We start from the raw sequence: 22,751 nt of genomic DNA, 5'->3' as shown, positions 1-22,751 counted from the left end.
ATGCAAACAGCAGAAAGAAAAAATCAAACATCAATTGCAGGATTCATTCTCCTGGGATTCTCTGACCATCCACAGCTACAGGTCCTCATTATAACATTGGTTTTCCTGATATTCCTGTCCGCCTTGCTGGGAAACGGTACATTCTTAACACTGATGTGTGCTGATCCGCGTCTCCACAGACCCATGTACTTCTTCCTCAGCAACTTGTCCTGCTTGGACATTTGCTATACTTTGACCACTCTTCCAAGAATATTGGGAAGCTTATTCATGAGGGACAAATCCATTTCTTTTCTGGCATGCGTGGCCCAGCTCTTTCTTTTCATGAGTTTCACAATCGCAGAGTTTGTGCTCCTCGCTGTCATGGCGTACGATCGCTATGTGGCAATCTGCAATCCCTTCCATTATGCACTCATCATGAGTAACAGAGTCTGTACTGTGCTAGCAGCTTCATCATGGATCATTGGCTTTCTTGGTTCAAGTCTTGTAACAGATTTGATAGCTCAGTCCTCTTTCTGTGGGTCCAATGAGATCAATCATTTCTTCTGTGACCTCACAGCAATGATCAAACTCATTTGCGGTGACATCCACAGCCTGGAAGTTGTGATATCCACAGAAGGAGTATTTCTGGGAATAAACATCTTCCTTCTAACCCTGATATCTTACACCTGCATCATCTCCTCCATTCTGAAAATCCCATCTATGGAAGGGAAACGTAAAGCTTTCTCTACTTGCTCCTCTCACCTCATAGTGGTTGTTCTGTTCTATGGGACTGTAATCTTTTACTATATGAGGCCACAATCAATGTATTCACCAGAGCAAGACAAACTCTTTTCTCTGCTCTATACAGGGCTGGTTCCGATGTTAAACCCTATGATTTATAGCCTGAGAAACAAAGAAATAAATAACGCTCTGAGAAAAGTCCGAACTAGAAATAAATGCTTCCAATTAAGTTAAACAAATCAATATCCTTTTTCATGCTAATAAAGTCTAATAGCTTATCTAGTGTATTTGCTTCTATTATCAGAATGTACTTAATGCACACGTTAGGCCCTAAGAAAATGTTCTCCTCATATTAAGAACATATTGTGGTTGATAACTGTAAGAAGTAGACATTATGGCATTGCATGCATTGGTATTACCAATGATGCAAAAAAAAAATTAAAATGTTATAAATGTACAAACTATTTTACTAAGTTGTATCACAGGGAAATTCATGCAATCTAGCTGGGGAAGATAATTTTCGCTCCTAATCCTGCAGATACATGGCTGTTTTTCTCCACATGAATGGTTTCTTTGAAAATTATACAGCCTATCTAAGAATAAAATAGCAATCATGTTGTCGCTGTGTCCATAATTTCACTCACACAGAGGGGGAGCATTCCTGTGTGGATGGAGTTGAGGAAGACCAAGCAAGTACAAAACCAAGTTTGTTGGCAAAATACATCCATGGACTTCCCACATAATTGCCTTGTCTGAAATTTGTTCTCAAAAAGGATAATTTTCAAAGCCATGCAAGCACATAAACCGTGTTTTGTTTTGTAATTTCCCAGGTTTTCTGTTCATAAAAGAATATGAAGAACTAGATTTTGTACATAATTTTATGCACACAAAAAATAGGCATTCCAGGCTGCTGGAGTTGAGCTGCAGTTAGGATTTGCACACATACTTTTGTTTTTCACATGCATATGTGTAAAATAACATATATAAGTTATGCCCTACAAACACTTGGTGCTTATTATTTTGGATAATGGATCACATGAAAATATTAGCATAAGTTCACTTTGAAAATTGGTGTAACTTATCTGTTTAGTTGCCACTTAAATTATCAGAGCTATATTAAAATTATTCGCACAATGACTTATGCCTGGATTTTCTAAAATTGCATGGCTTCCTGAATCACGTGGTAACTGGGGGTGGGGGGGGGCAAAGTGGGGGGCGGGCCTGCAAAAGCCAGCAGTGATCTCACCACCGCGGTGCAATCGCTGCCGGCTTTTGGAACCCAATAGCGCCACCGTGAAAAGTGGTGCTTTTGGGCACGCTACTGGCTGCGATAAGGGATCTCACCTTTTCGCCGCCAGCAAAGTTTCCATCATGTCCACCCCGATGCTGCCCTGAATCCTCCTTTTCCGGTCCCGATTCCACCCCTATCTAGTTATCACACACGAAAAGGGACTTTTCGCGTGCAATAGGGATAGAAAATGACCCCCTTAGCTATTAACTATTTTTGCGAGTATCTACTAACGCTGCAACTACCAATATCCTTCCTTGACCTCTCTAAACAGCTTTTCAGTAAACTTAAGTAATAACCTCCCCCACTCTTACAAAGCCATTTGAGGTCTGAAATTACTCTGTCTATGAGTCAAAAGGGTTGCTGAAGGCAAAGAAAGAACCCCCAGAATGATCAGCCCCCATGAGCAAGTGAATTACCTCCCCCAGAAGCCCCAGCATGGCGGAAGCAGGGATCCTGCAGAAGAGGTTCCCAGGCAGAATCATTCCCATCCCAGGAAAGTCCCTTTTTTGCATGCGCAGAGCTACTCACCGACCCTGGTTTACACAACACCTGTGTTCCAGTTTTGAAAACAACTTGCATGTCTGCCTTTTTATACCTGCATATGCCAGTTTTTTACACTTGCATTCTTTGAAAATGTACCTCAAATGGAACACTATTTAGAAAAGCACACAGTATTTGCTGAGAATATTTTAAAGACCTCCCGCCCCCCCCCCCTCCTAGCCCCTTGTCATCAACTGCCACCCCCTTATCCCTTCCAGAGCTCTCGTGCAAGGATGAAGATGCAGAAGAGATCCCGGCCAGTCCTGACCTCTCTGTTTCTTTTATCTTTATCCTTACCTTTATTTGGATTCGTAAATCACCTAAAACAGTACTCTAGGTGATATAAAAATTAAACAAACATAACAAATACAAACATATATATATATTTGTATAGATGTATATATAGCACTAGTCTCAGCATCGTCCAGTATCAATTTGGCAATAAAGCAATATGGCTGTACAATAACTGTCCTCATACTGGCAACTATTTTAGAGTGGAAGCAGTAGGAGTCTCTCCTGTCTTTTTCGCCATTGAATGAAAATCAAGAAAGGAGCAAGGAGAGAAGTGATCAAGAATTTATTTTGGGGGAGTTGCTTTTTTTTATTGGGGAAGGGTAATTTCATAATTTAGGTTCAGAAACAAACCAAAGAGAAACAAACCTTTAATGAACTAAGAGCCACAAACAGGTCAGGTTTTCAGGATAACAACAATGAATATGCATGAGATAGATTTGCATTCATTCTCTCCATTGCATGCACATTCATTCTGGACATGCTAAAAGCTAGGCCTATTTGTGGCTCTGGAGTTGGCAACCGCTGCTCTATTGGCAAACATTTACCTGCATGTAGGAAAAGCAATTTTTATAAAGCCCATTTCTGTGGGTACTGCACTGTTTTACCCAGAGCGCAGCTTTTAAAATTGCCTTGTAAATCATTTGAACAAGGAAAGAAAACCAAGTCTATGCATGGATTGTCTAAAGTTTGTAAACATGACCTTCTCACAAATGACTTAAACCTCAGCAATCATCTTCAAAAACAAAACATGCAGGGAGCAGGGAACCCACATTAGGACGTGATTGGTGCAGATTAGTGGAAGTTATCATGCCTCCAGGTGGATAACCCAGCCTCTAAACACTTTTTTACATATAGTACATTGAAAAGCGTTAGGAAGATTTCTTTTGCACTTCTGGAATCCTTACTTGCTATTGACGGAGAAATCTAGTGCTAGAATAGAGAAATATTGACTTTCAGAAGTTTTTAAAAAATTCAGGAGTGAACAAAACATTAAGGGTAGATTTTCAGATGTATGATCGCTACCACGCAAGTTATAAAATCGAGTGTGCAAGTTATAAAATTGGGGATCAGCACGCGCAAGGGGGTGCACAATTGTGTACCTTGAGTGCGCCGAGCTGCACTGCCTTTCCCCGTTCCCTACCCCCCCCCATCCTTTCCCCCCTTCCTTTCTCTTCTTTTTTTAAATTTCCAAACTTACTTCAGCTCTGGGGCTGAAGTAAGTTGCGTGCGCCGGCCGACTGCCGGCACATGGTCCCCAGCACAGCGGCAAATGGCCACAGTGCTGGGAGACTCTGACCCCGCCCCGGATGGCCCCGCCCCGTACTGCCCCACCCTCCCCATGCCTCTCCCTGGACCACCTTTTTAGTAAAGCCGCAGGACTTACACAGGTCCTGGGGCTTTATGCGCATCGCTGGGCCTTTTGAAAATAGGCCTGGCATGCGTAAGATCAGTTACTCACGTAAATCTTTGAAAATCCGGCTCTTAGGCTTGTTCTTTTGTCTGGCTGAACTGTTTGATTCTCAAAAGGATTTGAAAGCTCTCAATCCAATTTGTATCAGTGGGTTTACTTGTAATGAATTTTGATCACAGAGATATGACAAATTAATTTGTTAGTTTAATTTATAAATCAGGGAGTTAAAGATAAAGATAAAGAAAGAGAGGTTAAAGACGATTCCATAGATATTTCTGATCTATTGCAGATGGCCCAGGAGGAATTAGAAGTCACTCAAAGAGGAACACTGTTGATTCAATGCACCTTTATAACTGATAGGGATAATATAATGAAATTTTTCTTTCGCAACCGATTAAAAACCTTTTATGGGCAAAAAGTCTGGGTTTTCCCAGATTTAGTAAAATCTACTCAATTGCGAAGGAAAAAATTCCTACTTATGAGAAAGAATGTATTAGATAAGTGAGGAACATACATATTGAGGTATCCATGTCGATGCTTTATTAAACTAGATGATAAGAATTATATGTTCACTGATCCGGAAGACTTCAAGGTCCTGCTCAACCTATAGTTCGGGAATAAGCAGTAAAAGATAGGGTCATAATGCAATTTTTCTTCCTTTTGTATTTTTATTCCTTATATACCGCTTAAAATGGAAGTTTATCACTTAGTCATTTCCTTATCATAATATTGACTTGCTGAAGAGGTATGGATAATTATGATGTTGATTACTGGGTAAATGTTTATGCACACTTAGCAAGTCACTATGATATTGCAAAGTATAAATTTTATTTGTTGTACTTATTATTGAAACAATAAATAAAGAATTAAAAAAAAAATAATTTATAAATCAGGGATACCCCAGATATCTCTGAAATGTATTTAAATGAACTCTCTTTTCTATTGGAAAAGACATGAGATTCATTTCTAAGGTAAGAGAGGTATTCATGGTTACTGTATGAAGGGGAATATATTATAGATTTTTTATTTCTTTGATTCATTATTGTTATTCTTATTACTGTTAATATAAATTGCATTAATTTTAGAGCAACTTCAATTATTTAAATTAGTCATCACCAATCTACAGCAGGAAATAGGAATATTTGGAAGTCAATTGCTTTTATGCTTCTGATTTCTGAAGTATTTATATATTTTGAGCAGTCAAGTTTTCAAAAATAAGATTCCAATGCCTCACCAAAAAAATAGGAACAGTACCATTAGATCCTTATGATTTTATGTTTAGATTATTAAGGGCTAAACAGTTTTCTACTCAATTCTTCAAAAATTAAAAGAAAAATCTAAGTGTAACAGGAAACTCTCACCCATCGTGAAAATGGTGATGACCTGCAGAGTTGATTGCACACATTTATCCGGCAGATATCCAGACATGCAACCTGAACTTAACTGGTTAAATTTAAATAAATAAAAATCCTCCACTATTTTGGGATCATGCAACCTACAGCTGAACAAAAATAGAATTTGTGGTAAATAAAAAAGGAGGTGTGATCATTTGGGCAATAAAGATAAATGTACATCCCGTAGTGGATAACACATTGAAATCATCGGTTCAGTGTGCTGCGGCAGTCAAAAATGCAAACAGAATGTTGGGAATTATTAGAAAGGGAATGGTGAACAAAATGGAAAATGTCATAATGCCTCTGTATCACTCCATGGTGAGACCGCAACTTGAATACTGTGTACAATTCTGGTTGCCGCATCTCAAAAAAGATATAATTGCAATGGAGAAGGTACAGAGAAGGGCTACCAAAATGATAAGGGGAATGGAACAGCTCCCCAATGAGGAAAGACTAAAGAGGTTAGGACTTTTCAGCTTGGAGAAGAGACGGCTGAGGGGGGACATGATAGAGGTGTTTAAAATCATGAGAGGTCTAGAACGGGTAGATGTGAATAGATTATTTACTCTTTCAGATAATAGAAAGACTAGGGGGCACTCCATGAAGTTAGCATGTGGCACATTTAAAACTAATCGGAGAAAGTTCTTTTTTACTCAACGCACAATTAAACTCTGGAATTTGTTGCCAGAGGATGTGGTTAGTGCAGTTAGTGTAGCTGTGTTTAAAAAAGGATTGGATAAGTTCTTGGAGGAGAAGTCCATTACCTGCTATTAAGTTCACCTAGAGAATAGCCACTGCCATTAGCAACGGTAACATGGAATAGACTTAGTTTTGGGGTACTTGCCAGGTTCTTATGGCCTGGATTGGCCACTGTTGGAAACAGGATGCTGGGCTTGATGGACCCTTGATCTGACCCAGTATGGCATATTCTTATTTTCTTAATGCTAGGATATTAAGTCAGAGGGTATACAGAAAAGCAGTATTTTCTGCTTTTCTGTACACTTTCTGGGTTGCTCAGAAATTAAAATACATTTTAATTTCAGTATCCCGGGGACTAACTAATAGCCTCATCAACATGCATTTGCATTTGAGCACTATTCATTTTTGTGGGGGTTGCCCACCTGTTTTCAACACACTAAATCCCTTACTATATAAGGGGTAATAGATGAGCATCAAAAACACATGGTCTATTGCATGCTAAACGTGCTCGGCCGAGAGCACCGTACTGCTTAGACTTTGATACAGCTTGCATTTCTATTCATAACCTGATACAAAAATAGAAGTTGGTACTGACCTCATGGAAGATGATTTGGCTCAAATCTGGAACACTGCACTTAAAGGTTTGGTGCATTGCAGGAAATTAGAACTACAGTAAAGAATTATGCATCAGACCTGTAGATTTCCTTAAAGCATGAGCAGTTTGGACTACTGGCGCCACTCTCCTTTTACCCCCCCCCCCAATCAGGCACAATAAATCTCACAGACACATGGGATAGAATTATATCAAAGACTGCAGTTTATTAACGATGAGGTCCATATTTAGCAACACTTAGCCGCAACGTTTTGACTTAACTGGCTAAATGGTGGCTAGGAGCATCAGTTGTAACTTAGATAGATAAATATTTTTCAGGCTAAGTGGTGCACAGGTTGATAGGGATGTGCAGAGGGACACCATACGTTGCATTCGGGATTCGTATTCGTCAGGGGGGCAGATATGTTGCATTCGGCAAGGGAGGCCCTTGATACATTCATGCATTCATTCTTATTTGTTTCCCAGCTAAAATTGAATTAACTACAACCCCCCCCCCTCCTGACTCCCCCCCCCCCAAGACTTACCAAAACTCCCTGGTGGTCCAGCGGGGGGTCCGGGAGCCATTTCCTGCACTCACGCCCTCAGCTGCCGGTATTCAAAATGGCGCCATCGGCCCCTGTGACATAGTGAGGGCAAAGGCTATCGGCACCATTTTGAATACCAGCAGCCGAGGGCGTGAGTGCAGGAGATGGCTCCTGGACCTGCCGCTGGACCACCAGGGAGTCTTGGTAAGTCTTGGGGGGGTTGTTTAAATTTGTTCCTTTAGACAGCCGAATAATTCGGTGAAGATTTGTTGTATTCGTGGGGAATTGCGATACGTTTCGCTTCCCCACGAATACAACAAATATGGCCCTATACGTTGCAGATTACCAATATGTTGGAAATGAATGCACACCCCTACAGGTTGAGGACAATCTAGGAAGGAGATGAGATAGATGCATAAGTTCTCTGGCTAACTCCGCAATTCAGAGTCAGCCAGATAACTTATGTAATTAACCCTGGTCATGCCACAGATCTGTCCTAAACTAAGTTAGACAAATTTATCTGACTAGCTTTTGGAAAACCAGGTATATTCAGCAGCATGTCTGCCTGCACCATTGAATATACAGGCTAAGTTAGCAGGGTAGGTTTGTTGGGCTAATTAGCCAAGCCTCACAGCAAAACATATCTACCTCAATATGTTTAAACTACACATTTAAACTCCCTGAATCCTATCTCAATATCTTAACACATATCTGTTAACCACACAACTGGCTGTTGTGTTTTAGACATTGAGTCATGGACCCCTGGTCACTGCAAGAGAGGCAGAACCTTGAGGGGAATTGCAGCGATAGGCTAGTACTCAGTAGTGAAAGACATAATGGATTATAAGCTTTTATTGTACAGCTATGAATTTGGCAACCCGGGACCCGGGTTGAGGTCCAAGCCAGAAGAGAGGAGTCTCTGAAGAGGTGGTAAAGTCTGTTCAATGCAGTGTAGATGAAAGTCTCCCCAGGTCCCGAGAGGGAGACAGGTCCAGTAGTGCTCCACGATGCGGGGTAACCCAAGAACCCGGGCATAGGTGGAATGCCGATGAGGGTAGATTCAGTAGTAGATCCAAGAATCTACTAGAGGGGATACAAGGCAGAGACAGACCAAGAGTTAAAGTACTCACTCTGAGGCTGCAGAGAGCTGTAGAGAAGGCCCCAAGGGTGGAGGTCTGGGAGGGAGGAAGGTTCCCGAGAATACCTAGATGTCCTTGCTGGAACAAATGACCCTGAAGGGTAGGCAAGAGCGAGACAAGGCCCTCAAGGTGCTGGTACCTAAGCCATTCCGGAGCGAGAGTACACAGAGTGGAGGCATCTGGTAGTGGGCAGAGATCAATAGGGAGATTCCTTGCTAACTCATAGCCGGAACAGAGAGTGGAGCTTAAGTACCAAGAGGTAGTGTCATCATGCGGTGGGGATGCCCTCGAGGTTCCCGCCGTGACGTATTCAAAAGGAGGGCCAACGTGCGTGCGCTTCCCCTAGGTGACCTCAGAGTTAAAATGACGAACGCAATCGCCCATGCCGGACCAGGGACGCCGGCAAGGTCGGCAAGGAGAAGCGGAGGCAGCCATCTTGCCCAGAGGAGAGGAAGAGGAAAAAGAAAAGACAGAGATGAGACAGAGAGGGTGCAGTCGTCTGTGACCGATGGGCATAACAGTACCCCCCTTCTTAGGGCCCCTCCCAGGGTATTTAAGTTTTCGAGGATGACATTGATGGAAGCGCCGTATCGTGTCTTTATCAAAGATATTGACAGCGGGTTCCCAAGAGTTCTCCTCCGGTCCATATCCCTTCCAGGAGATAAGGTACTCCCAACCTTTACCTCGTTTGCGAACATCCATAATGTCATTGTCCGTGTACGCGATGTCTTCTTCAGCATCAAGTGGTGCGGGTTCTGGAGTCTGTTGGAGAATTCCGAGAGGACGAGTGGTTTCAGTAGTACCAAGTGAAAGGCATTATGAATCTTCATGGATGGAGGTAGTCTTAGACTGTATGTCAAATTTCCAAGACATCTGAGAACGGAAAAGGGTCCGACATAACGTGGTGCAAAGTGTGCAGAGGGCAGTTTCAAGCAAAGGAACTTTGTACTGAGCCATACCTTGTCTCCAGGTTGGAATTGAGGTGCCTTCCTGTGATGAGGTCGTAAGCCTTCTTGGCCTTTGGCCCACCCTGAGGAGCAGATCCTTAGTTTGTCCCCACAGTTGTTGTAGTTCCGTCACAGTGGCTTGGGCGGCTAGAGAAGTTACTGACAGTGGCAGAGGAAGAGGAGGTAATGGTTGACGGCCATATACCACTTGAAATGAGGATGACCCGGTGGCAGAGGCAGAATGAGAATTTAAGGCGAACTCAGCATAGGGAAGTAATTCTGTCCAGTCAATTTGTCTCGAGTTCACATATGAGTGCAAGAATTGTTTGAGCATCCGATACATTCTTTCTGTTTGTCCATTGGATAGGCCGAGGTTAGGTCCAGTGAGGTGTCGAACATCCGACACAATGTTCTCCAGAATTTTGTAGTAAATTGGACACCTCTGTCTGACAAGATGTGTTTTGGGCATGCCATGGACGTGGAAGATGTGCTTCACAAACAATTTGCCCAGTTCAGCAGCGGATAGTAGTCCTGGCAGGGCCACAAAATGTGCCATTTTTGATAAGCGATCAACGGTTACCCAAATGGTGTTATTTCCGCCTGAGGGAGGAGAGTCCACCACAAAGTCAGTTGCGATGTGCGTCCATGGTTCCTCCAGTACAGGCAGCGGCTGAAGAAGACCCCAGGGACGTCATGGAGGAGGTTTCTGCCTTGCGCAAGTGGCACAGGAGGTCACGTATGCTTGGACATCTTCTTTCATCTTAGACCACCAATAAAAGCGTTGGAGCATGGCAAGTGTGCGAACTTGCCCGGGGTGACCGGCCAGACGAGAGTCACGTGCCCATCTTAGTAACTTTCTCCTCATTCCTCGCAGAATCACTGTCTTCCCAGTGGGGACTGTGTGAGTAGCTGCCAGGACCTTTTTGTTTGGGCTGATGATGTGGTGAGGTTAGTCGGGTATATCGACCCTGATATTCTTTTCTGCAGGTCAGTATTTGAGGGGGAATTCAAAATGATTAAACTATAATGACCATCTAGCCTATCGATGATTAAGGCATTGGGGGTGTCGTAGATATTTCAGATTTTTATGTTCGGTATACGCTGCTATTTGGTGTTGCACACCTTCCAACCATGGACACCATTCCTCAAAGGCCAACTTAATAGCTAACAATTCTTTATCTCCAATTCCATAATTCTCAGCTGGAGAGAAGTGCCGTGAAAAGAACGAGCAGGGATGGAGAACATTGAAATTGCTGTATTGGCTAAGTACAGCTCCCTCGCTGACATCAGAAGCGTCGACCTCAACAATGAATGGGCGACAAGGATTGGGGTGGAAAAGACAAGGGTTTTTTTTGGAAGGCCTCTGAGAGTCTGAAAGGCCGAAATAGCCTCTTCGGACCATCAAGATGAATTAGCCCCTTTTCTGGTCATAGCCGTGAGTGGTGCTGTTTTATGAACGTACAGTAGTAGATGGTGAAGCCAAGAAAATGGCATAAGGCTTTTAATCCCATAGGCTGTGGCCACTCTTGAAGGCTTTTCAACTTTGAGGGTCCATCTGAAAGCCGTCTTTGGACACAATATACCCTAGGTAGCCAATGTAACCCAAATATTTAAAAAGGGCTCCCTCATGAGAGGCTTCTAAGAAAACTAAAAAGTCATGGGATAGGAGGCAATGTCTTTTCGTGGATTACAAACTGGTTAAAAGACAGGCAACAGAGTAGGATTAAATGGTCAATTTTGTCAGTGGAAAAGGGTAAACGGTGGAGTGCCACAGGAATCTGTATTTGGACCGGTGCTTTTCAATATATATATATATATAAATGATCTGGAAAGGAATACGATGAGTAAGGTTATCAAATTTGCAGACGACACAAAATTATTCAGAGTAGTTAAATCACAAGCAGATTGTGATGCATTATAGGAGGACCTTGCAAGATTGGAAGATTGGGCATCCAAATGGCAGACAAATTTTAATGTGGACAAGTGCAAGGTGTTGCACATAGGGAAAAATAACCCTTGCTGTAGTTACACAATGTTAGGTTCCATATTAGGAAGTACCACCCAGGAAAAAGATCTAGGTATAGTGGATAATACTTTAAAATTGTCTACTCAGTATGCTGCAGCAGTCAAAAAAGCAAACAGAATGTTAGGAATTATTAGGAAGGGAATGATTAATAAAACAGAAAATGTCATAATGTCTCTGTTTGGCTCCATGGTGAGACCGCATCTTGAATACTGTGTACAATTCTGGTTGCCACATCTCAAAAAAGTTATAATTGCGATGGAGAATGTACAGAGAAGGGCAACCAAAATGATTTTATTTATTTTATTTATTGTTTTTGTTATACCGAGTTTCATGATAGGCATCACATCAACCCGGTTTACAAATAACAAGGAGTGTAAAGCATAACGTAACGTAAAAAACAATATTTTCAATAAGAACCTTGAACTTTAAATACAGTGAATCAGAAAAAGGGAGAGGGAAAGTTACAAAAAACAAGGAAAATAAACTTGGGATGGAAGGGGAGAAATTGAACAGCACAATATTTACATTTCAGCCTATTGATACATTAGAATAGCAAGTGAAAAATGAAACGGTACATAGTAATCAAATGAATAAATATGACAGTTGTGAATGGTAATAGTATGATAAATATTCAGCAGGAATTAGTGAGAGAGGGTTTGAGGTTGGTTGATTCGTGTTTACATTCCATTATTGCATACGAGTTAGTGCTAGTGAGAGGAGGTTTTATTCAAGGCTTGGAAATGCTTTTTTGAAAAGCCAAGTTTTTAGTCTTTTCCTAAATGTTAAAGAGCATGGCTCTTGTCTCAAATCAGGTGGGATCGAGTTCCAGAGAGCTGGACCTGCTGATGAGAAGGCTCTGAGACTCAAGGATTTATGTTGGTAGGTTTTGGCCTTTGGAATTTGGAGTGACTCTTTGTAGTGTTCCCTGATAGGCCTGGCGGAGGTGAATTTTTAAGTGGTATTTGTAGGTCAAGTTGCGTGTGTTGGTTGATAGTTTTGTATATGATGTTAATGGTTTTGTACATGATTCTATAGTGGATCGGAAGCCAATGGAGGTTTTTGAGAATAGGTGAAATGTGGTCAATTTTCCTGGAATTTGTAAGGACTCTGGCTGCAGAGTTCTGAACCATTTGTAAGGTTTGGTGTAAGAAGCTGGGAGGCCTAATAGTAATGAGTTGCAATAATCTAGTTTGGAAAAGATTATTGCTTGCAAGATTGTTCTGAAGTCCTGAGTGTGAAACAGCGGTTTTATTCTTTTCAGGATATGTAATTTGTAGAAGCAATCTTTGGTGGTTTGGTTAATGAATGTTTTGAGGTTGAGACGATTGTCTAGGATGGCTCCTAAGTCTCTTACGTGGGTTGTTTGAAGGAGTGTGGGTGGTTTAGGAAGTGTGTTGTTGTTTTCCGGTGATATGAGCAGGAATTCTGTTTTCGAAGCATTGAGTACAAGGTTTAGACTGTTGAGGAGAAGTTTAATTTCTAATAGGCAACTGTCCCAGTATTCCATTGTTTTTGAGATTGATTCTTTTATAGGGATTACGATCTGTACGTCGTCTGCAAAAAGGAAATGTTTCAGGCTTAATTTTGTTAGTAGTTGGCAGAGTGGTAGCAGGTAGACATTGAAAAGGGTGGGTGAAAGTGATGATCCTTGCGGCACTCCTCTATTAGAAGGGTGGTATTGGGATTCTTTATTATGAATTTTGACTCTGTATCCTCTGTTTTCTAGAAATGTTTTGAACCAGTTTAGTGTGGCACCTGTTAAACCAATGTTTGCCAGCTGTTTTAGAAGAAGGGCGTGGTTGACGGTGTCAAAGGCTGCCGAGAAGTCAAGGAGGATTAGAAAATATGCTTGGCCTTTATCAATACCAGAGAGTAGGTAGTCCATGAGTGAAATTAGTAGCGTTTCGGTGCTTGCGGCTTTGCGAAAACCATATTGGTTTGGGGACAGAATACTGTGGTCCTCTAGGTAGTTGGATAGTTGGGTGTTTACCAGTTTTTCCATGATTTTAGCTATAAATGGTAGGTTGGAAATAGGTCGGAAGTTGTTGGGATCACATGCATTTAGATTTGGTTTTTTTAGCAGTGGCTTGATTGAGGCAGTTTTTAGGTCATCTGGGTAGATGCCATGTGATAAGGAGCAGTTTATAATATCTGCTAGGGTTTTTGCTATTGTGTCCGGGATAAGAAGAAGCATTTTGGTAGGGATTTGATCAAATGGGTGTGATGACGGTTTCATTCTTTTTAATACATTTTGTATCTCCGTGATTGTGATGGGTTCAAAGGCATTAAGCTGGATGTCTTTATTTTGGGGAAGATATGTGTTATCTGGAGACGTAGTGTTTGGAATCAGCTGATTAAGGAGATCCGATATTTTTTTGTTAAAATGAAGAGCCAATTTGTCTGCTTTAGTCTGGGCTTGTTCGGGTGGTATATCTGGAGTGATAGGTTTAGTGAGGCTGGAAACGAAGGCGAATAGAGCTTTTGAGTCAAAGCTGAGATGATGAACCTTTCGGGCATAGTAGTCTCTTTTGATTTTCAACGTGGTACTTTTGTAAAGATGGAGTGATCGTTTGTAATCAGAGAGTGAGGCTGGTGAAGGGGCTTTGCGCCATTTTCTTTCTTTTTGCCGAAGTAATTGTTTGAGTTTTCGTAGTTCATCATTATACCAGGGTTGACGTTTGGATGTATTAGCAGACCTTGTTTTGGTTGTCAGTGGGCAGAGAGTGTTTGCTATAGATTTTGTTATTTTGGACCAGGATTGGAGGGCAGCGTTAGGGGTAGATACTTCAATGAGTGGTAGATCCGAGGTTAGAGCTTTACTTAGATGTTCCGAGTTGCAAGGTTTTCTGTATAGGAAAGAGGGTCTTGAGTTGAGTTTGGAGTCTGATCGATAAAGGCGATGGTCGATAAAGGCGATGATCGATAAAGGCGATGATCGATAAAGGCGATGGAACAGCTCCCCTATGAGGAAAGGCTGAAGAGGTTAGGGCTGTTCAGCTTGGAGAAGAGATGGCTGAGGGGGGATATGATAGAGGTCTTTAAGATCATGAGAGGTCTTGAATGAGTAGATATGAATCAGTTATTTACACTTTTGGATAATAGAAGGACCAGGGGGCACTCCATGAAGTTAGCAAGTAACACATTTAAGACTAATCGGAGAAAATTCTTTTTCACTCAATGCACAATTATGCTCTGGACTTTGTTGCCAGAGGATGTGGTTAGTGCAGTTAGTGTAGCTGGGTTCAAAAAAGGTTTGGATGAGTTGTTGGAGGAGAAGTCCATTAACAGTTTACTTAGGGAATAGCCAGGTTCTTGTGGTCTAGTTTGGTCTCTGTTGGAAACAGGATGCTGGGCTTGATGGACCCTTGGTCTGACCCAGCATGGCAATTTCTTATGTTCTTATAAATAAATAAATAAAAAATATAGAAAGCATATCATTGCTGGTTCAATCCATTTATCTGTCAGTTTAACTGGAAGCATGATAAATGCCACACAAAAAAAAGTACAGATCATATCCAAACTTGGGAGTTGGGAAGACAAGGGCTTAGGGAGAGTTTGGTACACCATGGATTTACATGATATACTATTAAAAACCACCAGACACTTTTGAAGTTCAGGTCATATGAAAGGAAATGCTGAAAAGCACAAAAATATCCAAAGGATTTTACATCTTTCCTTGATAGAACACGTAAAAGTTTGTGTTTTCTGTCTGGAAGACGCCCTTTGTTGATGACAGTTCTTTCTTTCTTTTATTTTCATCACATTGTCTTTTTTTTCCATATCCAAACAGATCATGGAGCTAGAGGGAAAGACAAATCACTTATCAGTACCAGGATTCATTCTCCTGGGATTCTCAGACCATCCACAGCTGCAGTTCCTCATTATTGTGATGGTTTTCCTGATATTCCTGTCTGCCATGCTGGGAAACTTTATATTTTTAACACTGATGTGTGCTGATCCATGTCTCCACAGAGCCATGCACTTCTTCCTCAGCAATGTGTCTTGCTTGGATATCTTTTCCACTTTGAACACTTTCCCGGGAATGCTGGGGAGATTTTTCATGAAGGACAAAACTATTTCTTTCCAGGCATGCATGGCCCAACTTTTCCTTTTTCTTGGTATCACAGTTTCCGTGTTTGTGCTTCTCGCTGTCATGGCATATGATAGATATGTGACTATCTGCGATCTCCTCCATGTGTGCCTGGCTGGCTGCTTCTTCATGGATCATTGGCTGTATTGGACCAACACCTGTAACAGATTTGACTGTTCATTCCTCTTTCTGTGGATCCAATGAGATAAATCATTTCTTTTGTGACCTCACAGCAATGATCAAACATCTGTGGTGACATTCAAAGCTGTTGCGTAGGAGGTGGACCCTTGGGCCAAGGTGGGGTTGACGCTACCCATAGGAGGGATCCTACGGGTCACCACCGTCGGCAGGCAGAGTGGGCTGACTGACGGAGGCCTACTGGAGCTTCGCCAATACCAGACCTCATTCCCCGCGGGTTGAGCCTTTTCTTATTGGGGCCAGCTTGAGTTAAGTAGGCCTCCATAGGTAGTTGTCGAAGGAAGGATGGTGTGGTCAGCCCAGAGACAGCAACAGTGAAACTGGAAAGTCTGTACTGGACGAGGCGGAGTCCTGGAGACCTGGGCGCCAATAGGAAGTCTGTCAAATTCTAACAGGGGGCACCTGAGCAAGAACAGGCCAAAGCCTGAAAGGCCAAGTCCAGGATGTAGACTGAAGAGGCATCATTGAACAAGCTGAAGTCAGGGCTGGCGACAATCAAGGAGTGGTGGCAAGGCAAGGTGGAAGTCTGGACTAGGAGAAGATCAGTAGCATGGTTAGGCAAAGCGGAGGTCGGGTCCAGGAGAAGATCAATGGCGGAGTTGGGCAAAGCAGAGGTCATGTCCAAAACAAGATCAGTCCATAAGGAAAGCTGGGTAGCAGGACCACAAGATGAAAGAGACAACCAGGAACAGGAACTTGAAAGGAACAGGAACCAGGAACACGGAGTAATCACCAGGAGGATAAAAAGTACACGACCAGCGTGGAGACCTGTTGCAAAGGCGACTAACAGGAGCCGAGCCCGGCCTTATATAAAGGAGCTTCAATGATTTCATCATCCGGGGCTACGGCCAGGTTCCCGCCGCTGGCCCTTCATAAGCAGCAGAGATGCGCACGCGTGTGCCTAGGGAGGGGCACGGCTCTGAACAGCGGCATCTCTCCGCAGAGCACAGGAGCTTGTAGAAGTGTCAGGAGCACCTGGGGTAACCTGAGGACGGAGCCGACAGCCCACCACAGCGAGGGACGTGAAGTCAGACGCTGGATTCAGCAGTAGAGGGTAAGAGGGCCTAGCCGCGGGCCTGCTGCGGCCGGCACACGCAACAATAGCATAGAAGCTGCAATATAAATAGAAGGCGTCTTTTTTTGGTATCAATGTCTTCCTGCTAAGCCTGACATCTTACATCTGCATCATCTCCATTGTCCTAAAAATCCAGTCTGTGGGAGGGAAATGCAAGGCCTTTTCTACCAGCTCCTCCCACCTCACGATGGTTATTCCATTCTATGGAAGTGTTATCTTATACTACATGATCACAATCAATGTATTTACCAGAGCAAGACAAACTCTTCTCCCTGCTCTATACAGTTCTGATTCCAATGTTAAACCCCAAGATTTATAGCCTGAGAAACAGATAAAAAAATGACCTAACAAAAGTTATAATTAGAAATAAATGGTTCTTAAGTTAACAAATTAATATCAGTTTGTATTCTAATAGTCAAATTGTTCATCTACTTTTAAGTTTTAGGACATTGTACTGTGGAATTAGAATAGAAAAGACCCACTGCGTGTCTTAGGGTCTTCATTACATGGCCAATTTAACTCCCCATCTGGTCTCTATGGTACTCTGTATACATGTATACATGTGCAGCTGTCGCTTTCCCCCTCCCCTCCCCCTAGCTACAGATGATTGCGGCTGCCCAGGTTATTATCTATATCTATCTATTTATCTTTCTATTTATCTGTTTATCTATGTATTTATCTGTCTACTTATCTATCTGTCTATCTTTTCTGTCTTCCATGCTACCTTTCCCCTAGGAAGCTCAAAGTAGCTTATAACATTTTAGTATGGTATACAATTCAAGAAACAACAAAAACATTTACAAAATGCAGTTAAAACTATATGATGGGCAATGGCTGATCAAGGGGAGGTGGATGGATAGGGTTGTTTTGGCTTTATGTACTTTTGTACTGTTTTTAATTTATACAAACCCACTTAATTTTGTAATTTTTTATGAAGTTAAGTTTTAAAGCTGTGCCCTTCGTATTATTTTCTACTACCTGTATATCTTGGTTGTTTATGTCAGAGGAAAGAGCTCTTCCAACAGGAATGCTCATTAGCCATGTAATTACTTTCAGAAATGAAAGAAATATTAAGGCATATTCCTGGCACATTCTCAGGAGGATCTGAAAGCTCCCTTGAAGACATGCATCAAACAGTGGTTTTGCTTATAATGGATTTACAGCAAAGTCATATACCAAACTTTAAAGTTCCAAGAGCAATGTACTCTAGATGCCTCTGAAACTCAGGATATTTAAATGAATTTCCTTTAAATCTGAAAAAGATGTGAGATTTATATTTGAGAAGAACAATGTTGATGATTGCTGAATGAAGGGGAAATATATTTGGTAGCACAAGGTGAGTTCCATTCATGTACATTAGAGGGTGGATTTTTAAAGTCATTGATTTCATCTGTCAAATACTATACTTAAACTATTTGAAAATCTACAACCAAGCCATAAGGGGAGTCTATTTCACACATGCTGATTTTTCTTGTTATCCTGTATGTGTTTATAATAAGGATTTTTAGGAAATCAAAATCATTCAAGGACTCTAGAATTAGTTAATTGATTTGGGTTGTTTTTATTGTGACTTGCTTTAATATCTTTGAGTGAAAGTCAATAAATCAAACCAATAAACAGAAGTGGAAATAAGCAAAAATATTAAAATCATAAAAGCTCTTCTACCAAAATTATATATAAAATGCAAAGTGAGAATATTTAAGCATGATGCTGCATTGGTGAAACAAACAAATATAAAATCTTCAGTTTCAAATGATTACCCTTCAGGGAAGAATCAGAAATAGGGCCCGCAGAACACTTTTTTTTTTTCTGAATATACTTCATTCTATCAACGAAGTGAATCAGACTCTAAATCTGCACTTCAGAAAGAGGGAACATGAAAGACAAAAATTTTGCATTTATAAGTAATTTGAAGTTAATAAAAGAGGGATACTATAAGGTCCTTTGATATATCAAACATTGCTGATATAATTTATGAATGACAATTTATTATTTTTCTTTTTTTCTAATGCCCTTCTTCCTCTATTCACAGTTCTATATAAGGTCAATGTAATATCCCAGCCAAATATAATAATAAGAAAATTCCATTAAATTTATAACAAATGCAAAGAAAATGTCCACATTTCTCAGGGAAGGCAGTCAACTAAATTTGCTCAGGCCAGAAGAAACAGGTTCGCTCCAGATCCAGGGTGAATATTATTGGAGTCTGTTTTGCAGCAGGATCTGCAATTCGATAATGCACCTTGATTATTTAAACTTTTTTCATCAGCTCACAATCAGTTCAGTCACAAATTGTAATATACATTTTAAAAATAAATTGCATTTTTTGTTAAATTATCCAGCGTCAAATATACCTCCCATGAACTTAAACAGCTGAGGAAATTCTTGGATAAAAGAATTATTTCTGATCCTACATTAATTCCTGGGGAGGTATATTTTTGATGTGGCATACATTTGTTAAACATGGTTTCACCTTCAGTAGTGCTTTTTGAAAGATTACTGGACAATGCTGTTCTGTTCTCCCTTATTTCCATCTGATTCCTCCCTTTTATGTTTTTTAGGGCTTTTTGAATGGTTTGCAACATGATGAGCAGATATGGGTTTCCTTCTTTATGGTTGGTTGGTTGGTTGCCATAATTTGTTATATTTGTATGCTCTATTTTCTTTGCAAGGTTCTGCTTGCATTGCATATTTTAAAGATTGACAAACCAATAATAAATAATAATTCCATTTATTTTAGATGCCAAGCAGATATCTATGGGGTGAAAAATGTGCATTCATAGACAGAGCATATACACATGGCATGTTGACATATAGACATTACATATGTCAATGGCAAATCTTGATGACACATTCCAGGGAGGATGAATAGCCTAGTGGTTAGAGCAGTGGGCTACAGACCAGGGTTAAAGTCCTGCTGTCACTCCTTGTCACCTCCATTGCCTCAGGTACAAACTTAGATTATAAGCCCTCTGGGGATAAAGAAATACCTGAATGTAAACCGCACCAGTGTGATATCTCAGAGCAAATGTTGGTATATAAAATAAATGTACATAATTTAGAGGCTTGAATGGAAGACCTTATACCTAAATTTCTCTCCCCTTTCAAGTAAGCTTTGTTTTATTAACTGTTTCACTGTGCTTTTAGCTCTCTTCAACACATATAAAATACTTTTCTAGGAAGGTGCAATTCAAATATCTGTTAGTCTTAGAGAAATGATAACATCATGTTAAAACTGGGATGTGGGAGAAGAACCACCATAGTCCTACCTGATATACTATTGAAAATAAACAGAGCCTGGTGAGTTTTTACTTCGTTCTTTATTACAGCATATACGATTTTTGCTGCCTGAAATACTCTCATGCATGATGCACTTTATTTATTTGAATTATTCATCATTTTCTTTTCCCATTTATTTTCCCATTACCAAACAAATCAGGAACATGCAGACAAAGGAAAGGAGAAATCAAACATCAATTGCAGGATTCATTCTCCTGGGATTCTCTGACCATCCACAGCTGCAGGTCCTCATTATAACACTGGTTTTCCTGATATTCCTGTCCGCCTTGCTGGGGAACGTTACATTCTTAACACTGATGTGCGCTGATCCGCGTCTCCACAGACCCATGTACTTCTTCCTCAGCAACTTGTCCTGCTTGGACATCTGCTACACTTTGACCACTCTTCCGAGAATGCTGGGAAGCTTATTCATGAGGGACAAATCTATTTCTTTTCTGGCATGTGTGGTTCAGCTCTTTCTTTTCATGAGTTTCACAGTTGCAGAATTTGTGCTCCTCGCTGTCATGGCGTACGATCGCTATGTGGCAATCTGCAATCCCTTCCATTATGCACTCATCATGAGTAACAGAGTCTGTACCCTTCTAGCAGTTTCATCATGGATCATTGGCTTCCTTGGTTCAGCACCATTAACAGGATTGACAGCTCAATCCTCTTTCTGTGGGTCCAATGAGATCAATCATTTCTTCTGTGACCTCACAGCAATGATCAAACTCACTTGTGGTGACATCCATAGCTTAGAAGTTACAATATTCACAGAAGGAGTATTTCTGGGAATAAATATCTTCCTACTAACCCTCATATCTTACATCTGCATCATCTCCACCATCCTGAAAATCCATTCTACGGAAGGACGGCGTAAAACCTTCTCCACCTGTTCCTCTCACCTTACTGTTGTTATTTTATTCTATGGGATTTTAATCTTTTACTACATAAGACCTCAATCAATGTATTTACCAGACCAAGACAAACTCCTCTCCCTGCTCTATACAGCTCTCATTCCTATGATAAACCCCATGATTTATAGCCTGAGAAACAAAGAAATAAAAAATGCTCTGAGAAAAATCATAGCTAGAAATAAATGACTGTAATTAAATTTAACAAATGCTAATAAAGTATTTTGGTTTACCTAATGTATGTGTTACTTTCATTATAGTGTACTTTGTGATACACTTTATGTCCCATTGTCAATAGGCCTCCTGCCTCCATGCTTCTGGGTCTTCACTTGGACCTCCTGCCTCCTTGCTCCTGGATATTCACCTGCTCCTGCTTACATGGAACTGTATGTGATATGGTCAGTAGGTAGGAGCCACCCACAGTATACAGTGAACATGTGGAGCTTGTGTGGTGTTACAGGGAAGTTTAAGTTATCATGACACAAAACATATTTATTTATTTATTTTTAGTTTTTATATACCGATCTTCTTGCATTAGATACAAATCAAACCGGTTTACATGGAACAAAAAACTGCCTGTAAGGCGATACATGGAGCCAAGAACATACAGTATAATAAACTAGGCAACTTATATATAAATTTAACTGACCAGAGAAAAAACAATTTACATTACATAGTCATGTAATAAATGATAAACACATACATATATATATATATACATTCATACATACACACATATATACCCATATATATATATATATGTATGTATGTGTTTATCACTTATTACATGACTATGTAATAAATGATAAACACATACATACATATATATATATATATATATATATACACACACATACACACATACTAACATAACACATGATAAACTTATTTCTAGTCATAGAGGAAATAAAAGGAGTAAAAGACTGAAGGGTATCTGAAGGTCTTTTAAAAGGGACCATGGGCTAAAAATGACCTTACAGGTAGCATCCAGTTCCCAAAGGCAGCCCACTACAGGGATGGCAGCATGTCTGTGGAAGTCTGCTGGTCCCTAGCAGCAGCAGTAGCAGCCCTCTAGACCCTGTGCACTTTGACTGTGCACATTGTGGACAAGACACTACTCCCTCACTCCTCCTCCCTAGTTATCACACAGCAGCTCACACGCTGTTCCAAGTACACAGCGATGTGGAAGGGAAAGATAGGCTAATGTCGAGTGCAGCACCTAAAGTGCTATGCAAATCCTGTCCCCTATGTTCAACAGCAGATAAAGGTGCACCACCACAATGTATGGACAGGAAAGCTATTGACATATATATGGCAGAAAGAAGATAGGCCTACCTTCTAGCATATACAGTGGACATAGTGAGTATTAAGGATGTGCAGAGGGACGCCATACGTTGCATTCGGGATTCGGATTCTTCAGGGTGCAGATATGTTGCATTTGGCCGTATGGTGCCCCGATACATTAATACGTCGATTTCTCTTCGTCCCCCCACTAAATTTAAATTAACTACAACCCCCACCCTCCTGATCCCCCCAAGACTTACCAAAACTCCCTGGTGGTCCAGCTGGGGGTCCGGGAGCCATCCCCTGCACTCAC

The 22,751-nt window shown here is 41.0% G+C and overlaps 2 protein-coding genes across 2 annotated transcripts; both read left to right on the top strand.

Annotated features, from left to right (window-relative positions):
* On the top strand, positions 1–954 carry LOC115077553 (olfactory receptor 5V1-like). The gene has a single exon (XM_029579847.1). The coding sequence runs from the start codon at positions 1–3 to the stop codon at positions 952–954; it is 954 nt and encodes a 317-aa protein (XP_029435707.1).
* A 19,450-nt stretch (positions 955–20,404) lies between these two features.
* On the top strand, positions 20,405–21,343 carry LOC115077552 (olfactory receptor 5V1-like). The gene has a single exon (XM_029579846.1). The coding sequence runs from the start codon at positions 20,405–20,407 to the stop codon at positions 21,341–21,343; it is 939 nt and encodes a 312-aa protein (XP_029435706.1).
* Positions 21,344–22,751: the final 1,408 nt, after the last annotated feature.

The sequence above is a fragment of the Rhinatrema bivittatum genome, chromosome 16 (assembly GCF_901001135.1).
Source record: "Rhinatrema bivittatum chromosome 16, aRhiBiv1.1, whole genome shotgun sequence".
Classification (NCBI taxonomy): Eukaryota; Metazoa; Chordata; class Amphibia; order Gymnophiona; family Rhinatrematidae; genus Rhinatrema; species Rhinatrema bivittatum.
This window is presented reverse-complemented; position numbering and strand designations above follow the sequence as displayed.

Bases quoted from the DNA above. Each gene is read 5' to 3' on its own strand.
- LOC115077553 (XM_029579847.1), top strand. From the start codon at position 1: ATGCAAACAGCAGAAAGAAAAAATCAAACATCAATTGCAGGATTCATT.
- LOC115077552 (XM_029579846.1), top strand. From the start codon at position 20,405: ATGCAGACAAAGGAAAGGAGAAATCAAACATCAATTGCAGGATTCATT.